This window comes from Mchenga conophoros, linkage group LG7 (genome assembly GCF_057382185.1).
Source record: "Mchenga conophoros isolate Kocher_MC1m ecotype Shallow Benthic linkage group LG7, M_conophoros_male_GT1.1, whole genome shotgun sequence".
NCBI classification, from domain to species: domain Eukaryota; kingdom Metazoa; phylum Chordata; class Actinopteri; order Cichliformes; family Cichlidae; genus Mchenga; species Mchenga conophoros.
The window spans coordinates 58,923,493-58,932,911 of NC_140532.1; the positions used below are offsets into that span (position 1 = coordinate 58,923,493).

At 43.5% G+C, this 9,419-nt stretch overlaps 1 protein-coding gene across 1 annotated transcript; it reads right to left on the reverse strand.

The window, feature by feature from the left end:
* Nucleotides 1-1,661: 1,661 nt before the first annotated feature.
* Nucleotides 1,662-9,384, reverse strand: znf319b (zinc finger protein 319b). Its single transcript, XM_085280491.1, has 3 exons — nt 9,026-9,384; nt 7,601-7,754; nt 1,662-7,511 (listed from the first exon to the last, which is right to left on the reverse strand). The coding sequence occupies exons 2-3, from the start codon at nt 7,603-7,605 to the stop codon at nt 5,654-5,656; spliced, it is 1,863 nt and encodes a 620-aa protein (XP_085136617.1). The 5' UTR covers nt 7,606-7,754; nt 9,026-9,384; the 3' UTR covers nt 1,662-5,653.
* Nucleotides 9,385-9,419: the final 35 nt, after the last annotated feature.

Sequence of the window (9,419 nt, forward strand, 5' to 3'; positions counted from 1 at the left end):
TGGCTCCGGTATGTAACAGGTGTCGTCTCGTCTGTTTGTAAGCAAGGTGCAAAAACTACCTCTCTAAGGCAGAACTCGTTAGATTTTAGTTGCTCCTGTCACTTTCCTAAAACTAGATATGCTCTCGAGCGCACTTGGAAAAATTGTAAAATCTTCACACTTTCACCCAGCAAAGCGCAACCTTGCTCAATTAGAATGTTCTCCAAAATGTGAAAACATTCTAGAGGAAAACCTTTAGGAAGCTTTTCCTGGAGGTTCCCTTAAGTTTGTTTGTTTTTGTTTTGTTTTTTTAAATAACCTTTAGGGAAACATCTGGGAACATTCTTGAAGGTCCCCTGGAGGTTCTACAAAAGCAACCTTCAGTTTTCAGATTGCCACCCTTGCTGTTCACTCTGTTTTAACGAAATTTGTCTCATATGAATTGGAGTTGTCTCAAGTATGAAATACAATTCATTGTTTCTATTTTACCTTTTGAGTTCAACTCTGGCCTTAAATTTGAACTTGGTAGCATGGATTTTCTTAAAGAATATACATATCTCACTATAGTATTTTGTAATAGTTCTACAATAATATTCTCCATTTTTTGTTAATTAATGAGTAATAATAACAACAACCCTGCTATGCTTTCTGTGTTTCTTTCATGTAAGAAAGAAACAGATTAGAACATGATTGAAAAAAAAATCAGCTATTTCAAACGTAATATTAAATAGTATTTTACATCTGAAGCCGAAAACGTCTGGTAAATTTCATATATTTTCATGGATGAATTCAATATTCATGAGACATATCAAGGCTTCTTTTGTTTTAATTTTAATTATTATTGATTGACAATCAGAAATTCAGTATTAATCAAAAAAAGGATTCCTGATAGAGAAATGTTCCAATTCTAAAGCGTGGTCACTTAGTACTTGGTTGGGGTTCCTTTACCATGAATTATTGCATCAGTGCAGTGTGGCATGGAGGCAATCTCTGCTGAGGTGTTACAGGTTACTTTGATATGAGCCTTCAGCTCATCTGTGTTTTTGGGTTGGGTGTTTCTCATTTTCTTCTGGACAATACTTCACGGAGTTTCTGTGGCGTTCAGGTGATGGTAAACTGGCTGGTCAGTCAAGCACAGTAATAACATGGTCACCAAACTATTTGGTAGCAGTTTTGGCATTATGAGTAGAAGCTGAAAGGAAATTGCTGTCTCCATAAAGCTCTTAAGATTTTACTGAATTTCTCTAAAAAGTCCTGGTAGACACTCTATTGACTTTGGAGTTGATCAACCACCAACAACACCACACTGCACCACAAATGATCACACAGTGCAGGACATTCACATGGGACTTCACTACCGCTCTGTTCCTTCATCTAAGAGGAGGTCCACATCCAGATGTTGTTCTCCCTGGCCCAGGTAAGATGCCTCTGACGTCTCTGGTTCAGGAGTGTCTCCTACCATAATAGGGTAGAAGGTGCATAATACCGTTAATATGCTTCCGTACAGCACTCTGCAAACAGCCAGCTGTTTCAGCAAATCGATGATCGTCATCTGGACAGCTGTCGAGTCAGCAGTTTTCCCCATGATTGAAGCTGTATGTGCTGAACTAAACTGAGAATTGTATAACATTTGTAATGTCTGAATGGTAATTGAAATGAAATGGTCTAATAATCTGACACACTGGATTTCAGATTTTTATTTTAACCAAGAAAAACTGTTTTCAGATGGACGTATACAGGTTTTGACACGGTCGAAGGGCTTCTCGGTATCTAACGAGGTGAACGTGCGAATTCCAGGAAGGCTTTAGTTCCAAAATACCGATGGGCTTTGGGCTGTGGCTACAATGTAGCTTGCCATCACCAGTGTGTGGAATGTGTGTGTGAATGGGTGAATGACTGAATGTAGTGTAAACCGCTTTGGGGTCCTTAGGGACTAAGTAAAGTACTATACAAATACAGGCCATTTACCAAATAACTTCATTAATCTTATAGATTTATAAATGGAAAAAAAGTTTTATTTGTTAGTGCCGTTTGTAATTGAATGCTACATACATACAGATAATCTTAGCATGAATGTACACGTACTGTATGTCGCCACAAAGTTTTTTTCTTTTCAAAGGTTTGTTTTCAACATCATTCACATGAACTACAGTACAATTTGGGAGGGAGGGGTTGGACAAAAAAAAAGGGAAAAAAAGAAGAAATGATATCTGAGGGAATGGCGCTGTGTGGAGGAAGGGCTTGGTGACACTGGTTCCCAAAGACAGAAACACAGGAACTAACACGGCAAGCATGCAGAGAGCAAGAGACACCAGGGTCTGACGGGGTTATTTATTGGAACTGAAAAGGAAACAGTAAACAACGGGTGGGTTAACTGGTGCCTTTACTGGCCTTTCACTGCAGGAGGGTAGGGAGTAATCATTTGTGCTTGTACAAAATGTTTTCCTCTGTTTGCTCATCAGATACGACAAATTTTTAAAAACCCACCCACCCCACTTGATTTTGAAGATTTCCTCGCTGTAACTTTTGGTCCGACCCAAACAGTACTCTACGACATAAAAAAAATGAACAAAAAAGAAATAAAATAATGCATCCAGGCAGCCAAGGTCAGGAGTACTAATCACTGTAACAGTGCTGCTTGGCTGACATTAGGTTAATCTTTGGCTTGGAACATACATTTGTATGTTGTTGTTATTATTATTAATACACATAAGTGAGGTCATTATTCTGCAACTTGAGCGACTATTTTCTATTATACACATCTAATGATGTGTCAGCACCGATCAACTAGTCCTTGCACACTTGCGTTTCTTGGCAAAATATGAACCCAGCCCCAATGATTCCTGATGTGTGTGTGTGTGTGTCATAGTAATTCTGCATTTCCAAAGCTGTGGCACACCTACCCCAAGGCCCTGGTCTCTCCCTCCAGGAATACAGATATTCATATCAATTCAAATAACATTAATTAAAAAACAAACAAACAAACAACTTACAGTACTTTTGTTTTTTAAACCTCAAATCCACCTTGTTCTGAACATCGTTCAATACCAGATTCATAAAAGTAAAAAAATAATTAATGATAATAATAATAATAATAATAATAATAATAATAATGATGATGGTGGATAGAAACAGAAAGGAGTAGATGAGGCAGAGAGGCACCGCGGCCCCACTTTTAAGGCGAAAACAAAAAGAAAAGAACTGCAAGCTAGAATTTAAAAAAATAAAGTTACTTCTGTCTCCTCAGTGTGTACTCGGTTCTTTTCAATACTGCACTCAAACCATGAATCGAGCATTCACGGCGTTCACACCCAACATGTAAACTAACTGGTGTTCCAGGACCCTTAAGCACAACTACAATCTCATAGCTTTCAGAGGAGAGGAAGGAGCCAATCTCTCTGGTAATAAACCCACCCTGACAGACACGACGTCGTACGTAGCAGGACAAACAGATTTAACAGGTCTTTCAAACCGTGGAAATTATTCAACACATGCTGCAGGACAGTCCCGCAGAAACAGCTCTCACAAAGACCAGTACAGTTAGTAATAACAACAGTAATAACAAAGAAATAGAAAAAGGCAGGTTGGTTGAAATAATTCTACTACAATTCACTTCAGTCTGAATTTCCCTGTTTGACAGAACACCGTTTACATTCACGCATTCAGACTCATGTGCGGGTTTCTCTTTGAGACTCCTCGCGACGCACTGGCACAGTCACTACATGGACTACAAAAATGAAAACGAAATACAAAAAAAAAAGAAAAAAGAAAAAAAAGCATTTTTCATAACATTTCACGTGGTAAAAAGTAGCAAGAATACAAAAACAGCTCTTCAATACCTATTTTCATAAGAAAGACATTTCCGACTCATCTGGCTAAGCACACCCACACATCCAGAGTTATATACAGGATGAGGATGAGAGACTTTGACACTTTTAAATGCACGACAGCACTGACCTCTGCAGGAATAGTACATTAGTGTGAAATATATTTTTCTGTATTGAAGGATTAGAACAGCTGAAGCTTTTGCAGACTTAAATTTGGGCTGGCTGATTAGTCTACACACCACAGGGTGTAGCTTTATACTGTTCACACAGAGAATTATTTAACCGTAGGACAACGCATTCCCAAATCCCCAATGCCGTTTCACTTCACATACACCGATCAGCCATAACATTAAAACCACCAGCCTAATATTGCATTAGAGCCTCTCGTGGAGCCAAAAAAAGCTCTGACATTGGCAGCAGATCTTTGGGGGCCTGTGGTGCCTCTGTGGATAGAATTTGTTCCAACACACTGGGTCAACACCTTTGGCTGCTATGTTATTGCTAATTGGTGTAAAATGAGGCCTTCACTGGCCACTTCTTTAATAAGAAGAGTAAAAATAAAAATGGAGGTTAAGGATACCCAAAGCATTTCAGACCACTCTTTACCCAAAGATATTAAAGTGAGTGCATGCGTGTCTTGGAGGGCGGTATGGAAAGTCACACTTTGCAAACTTCTGATACTAAACAGTGACAGGCTGAGTCAGGAAGAGCAGGAAGCAGAGGAAAGATGTAGGTAATAATGAGAGGGGGAGAAACTGAAGGGAGGCCAAGAGCAGTCATCACAAACCCATTGCAGACATGCAGTTTTTTTCCATTAAACTGACACCATCGAAATGAGTAAACTTCATGTAAATGAGCACTCGGGTCACTTTTATGTAAAAGTCGCAATGGCAATCCTACAAGATCAGACCTCGTAAACTCTTAAGTATCAGTTTTGATACAGGACAAGTGGACACGTTAACTGAGATTACACACGTGACTTCCTGAATTCCTCAGTTCATTGTGTGCAAAACATTTGATCTCTTTAAGTCAAATTCTAGTTTCTAGAATTCTAGTTAAATAATTCCTCTGTGATGCTCTTCTGCTTTTCCAATTTCAGAAGAAACATCTCTCTGCTGCAGCGCACACAGAGAAAATAATCTAAAGTCTGGAGTCAATGCTGATGACACTCAAGCTTTTTTTCTTGAGGTATGAAAAGATTTTGCATGAGTACCATAGTAGGTCTGATGCATGTCTGAATGAGACCATGGGCGCCAATAACGTAAATATGACCTATGCCTGAATGACAATCTGCTATCACCTTAATGGAATGCTTTGCATCCCATGTTTGAAAAGGGCTATAGTAGCAAGAGGGGGGGGAAGAAGAAAAACAAGAGGACTCCACTTTAGTGGATACTAAAAGTTGCGACTCAGCCTGAATGATTTACTCAATACTCTCTTAAACATCCTACCAAACTGTTTTAAAAACAACAAATCCTGTCTTACTTTTTACTGACGTAACAGGGATGCTTCTGCTGCTCATTTCTGAGGGGAGGAAATTAGGGTGGATCTGCTAGATCAACCTGCAATATGGCACTTGTTCCTGGGAGTTACGTGGTTGTGGTAAGGGTTGGGTTTATTAAAATAAGGACCAGATTTAAGAAGAGACAAAAAAATGTTCAGTTTTTATGGAATGACAAGACTTGGAGTAACATTAACTGGGCAGATTAGCAGAGCAACAAAACCCTGATGTAGCACTGTTGGAATGAATAGAACAATTCAGGACTCTCCTGAAAGTGTGGTTAATGTTAGGCTGAATAAATAGCCCAGAAGGGACAGACAAAAGTTCAAACTAAGAAGTCAAGGGTTTATATGCACTGGGGCACAGGGTAGCCCCCTCCATCAGCTGTGTGCTGCACTGTGTGGTCCTGCAAGGAGCCCAAGTCACTGAAACGCTCTCCGCACCAAACACACTTGAACTGACCCTCTCTGGAGTGCGTGCTCTGGTGTTTGGTCAAGTGCTCGCGTTGTTTGAAGCCCTTATTGCAATGACCGCACTTGTACGGTTTTTCGCCTGTATGCACGCGCCGGTGTCGGTTCAGGTCCGACGAGTACTTGAAACGTTTCTCACAGTCAGGGCACTTCAGTGGCTTTTCCCGCGATGGGTCGCAGCGATGCTGCACAAACTCTGAAGAGGACAGGAAGCGGCGGTCGCAGAGCGAGCACTTGAGGGGCTTCTCCTGGCAGTGCGAGTTTTGATGACGCTGTAACGTGGAACTCTTCTTGTAGCCTTTGCCGCAAACGTCACACTTGTATGGCTTGTCAGGCGAGTTGTTGGACGACTCCCCGCACTTGTGCCTGAGCAGCTCTCCTGACTGGCTGAACTCCTTCTGGCATGAGGCACACTTGAACAAGTTGTCCATGCCGTGGACGTGCTGGTGGTAGAGGAGGTGAGAGGGCTGCATGAAGCCCTTGTCGCACAGATTGCATTTGAATGGGCGGTCTGTGGGGTCTTTATGAGTACGGCTGTGGCGCACCAGTGCATACTGCTGCTTGAAACTCATCTGACACTCGTCACAGTGGAACGGACGCTCCTCTGAGTGTGTGCGCTCGTGCTGGCGAAGGTCAGATGGCCGCTTGAAACCCTTACCGCAGGTGGCACAGCGAAACGGCCGAGAACCCTGCGGGTGGCAAGGGTGGTGAAGGAGCTCTGAAGACTCTTTGAAGTGCAGTTCACATAAGTTGCATTTGAACAAGTGCTCACCCGAGTGCACGTACATGTGGCGCACCAAGTGGGAGCGGTGCTTGAAGCTCTTTTCACAGACAGCACACTTGAATGGACGTTCATTGCTGTGTGTTCGCTGGTGGTGCTGCAGGTGTGACGACTGGCTGAAGGCTTTGTCGCACGTGTCACATTTGAAGGGCTTTTCCCCCGTGTGAACCCTCTCGTGCCGTGTCAGTTCTGAGAGGTGTTTGAAGCCTTTCTGGCACACGGAACATTTGTAGGGCCGGTCTCGGGCCGAGGGGAACGGCAGAATGGACGAGCTGCTGCTGGCTGACGCCCCATCACTGCTGGGCTGCTGGGAGCTGCTCGAGGAGTTGGGTGTAGCGCTGCCAGAAGAGCCAGGCCGGTAGGTCTTCTCGCATATTGAACATTTCATTGGGTTGGTGCTGTTGTGCGATGTGTGGTGCTGGGCGAGAGAAGTGAGCAGGGAGAAGCCCATCTTACACACCCCGCACACAAACGGCTTCTGCTCCACCTGAACACACTGGTGCTCCAGCAAGTCTGTTGCCTGGTGGAAAATCTTCATGCACTGAGTGCACTGGAATGACCTGTCCTGAGTCACCATGCACTGATGTTCATGTGGGTTTGCCAGGTGGGAGATATCATGTCCACAAGCCCCACACTTGTGTCCTCCCTCTGTCCCAACCTGAAGGGACGTCTGCTGGGCCTGGGCAGGGTGCTGCTGCTGCTGACTGTGCTGCCCACCTACATGCTGCTGACTCCCACTGTGTTGCTGTCCATGCTGGCTCTGCTGTCCATGCTGCTGTAGCGACGTAGTGTCTGGCTGTAGTACGATACCATACACAGCACAGCCCAATGCGTTCTCAGCACCCGGAGGGATGGTGTGGACAACCTGAGGTGGTGCAACTGCATGCTGCTGCCAGGCTTCTGTCATACGGGCTCGAGTGTAAGGATTGAGCTTGGCAGCTGGTGTGGCCCAACTGCAGGAAGAGAGGGAGAGCAACAGGTATTTCAAAGTACAAGCTAAAAACTTCTGTGTTTGTGAAGGAGAAATGAAACATAAACTCACTCCATGTCTGCAGCTGGCACCGGAATGCAAAGGCTGCTTGGTGGAGATGCAGGTGAGAAAACAGCCAGGTGCCAAGGGGAAAAGATGACCAGGTGTGTGAAGTAGTAAAGGTAAATCAACTACTTTCACTTTAGTCTTTGCCTTCAGGTGGTATCTGTATAAAAACAGAATTAAAGTGGGTTATAACAAACACTGCAACTGGCATTCAGTAATGATAATAATGTTTTTAAGCTAATGATTCCAGCCCTACACCCAGACTGAACAATCTGTTCAGTCTTTATATGTTTAACCAAAAATTTAAAGCCAGACCTACACCAGAAATGAGTACATCAGAGGGGCAGATAGGGTTGAGCAGTTTGGAGAGAGAAGTTAGAGGGGCAAGGCTGAGATGGTATGGACATGTGCAGAGGAGGGATAGAGGATATACCGGGCATTGATGATGGAGCTGCAGGCAGGAGAAAAGGAAGACCTTAAGGGAGCTTCATGGATTTAGTGAAGGAAAACATGCAGAGGGTTGTTGTGACAGAGGAGGGTGAGATCAAGGCAAATCAAAGGGAGGAGGAGGAGGAGAAGGGCTCAAATATGAGACTTTACAGGTCTGCTTGAATTGGTTTTCATATTTAACAAGCGAGACATTTTTTATACCACTGTCCCAAATTACAGTTCCTGATTCTCTTTTATGGTAAGAAAAGCTGGAAAAATATCAGGCTTTTATCTTCAATAGTTTTTAGCCATTTGTGTTCAAACATTGCCTCAGATTTCAAAGTGTGAAAATTTTAAATTATTTGCCATATGAAGCTAAAAATTTACAGCAATCATTAGATATGTCCATTAGGTTTAAAACAGGTGAATGACAGACTGTGCGGGTAACTACACATGTGGGCACTTTCTCTCATTGCAGTCATCATTAGACCTTCACTTACATTCATTCTTCAAAAAGCATATATTCATGGCAATGACAACGAGATCAATGATACTGGTCAAGGTGAGGCCAGCGCAATTAGGCTGTAAACAGTGAGGGTGTTTGAAGATATGCAACGTCTATGAAAGCAGCAGCAAGTGAACTCATTAACATACAGACTTAGATCGCAAAGATTAGAGCCGGCTTTTATTTAAATGGTATAATAGTGGCGGTGAAGTCCCCTCCCCTCTCTATGTACGAAACTAAATGCCCACCGACTCACGGTAAAAAGTGGAAAGCAGCGTCTGCGCATCATAATGTTTCTCGTCTCCAGGCGAAGATCACTGTAACCAGGTTAGCTTAGCTACCTAGCCTAGCCACTTGCTAACGCATCCACAGGAGCTTACGATGGAGATTAGCAGGCTAGTCACAGCAAAATAAGAGCCAGGTAGCAGCAACAGCAACACGCTAGTTATACGAGCCCTTCATGTAAACAACGATGGGAAAATGCCATATTTACATACCCGGAGTGTCCAGTCAAGGCTGCTGAGTATTCTCTGTGTGATCGTAGGCTAGCTGTTCCCCATAAAAGCGCTGGGTCCCTTCCTCACATCCGCAAAAAGGTGCTCGGATGCTCTCTTGTTCAAGCGCTGTGGCTTCGGGGGGGCGAAAAAAATGTGATTTGCGGCTCATTAAAACACGCGGAAATTCTCCCGCGATTTCACCATCAGCCCCGCAAACAGCATCATTTCACGTAAACGTGCGTCCGACTCCTAGGGCATCCTCGCGGCTCACGGAAAGATGTGCATTTTGTAAGAAGTTGCTAGCCTGGTATCGACTAGCTACTGAGCCTCTGCCCGCGCGCACGGGACACACACAAGTATAGAGCCCAGTGTGTGAAGGCTTTAATGTAAGATT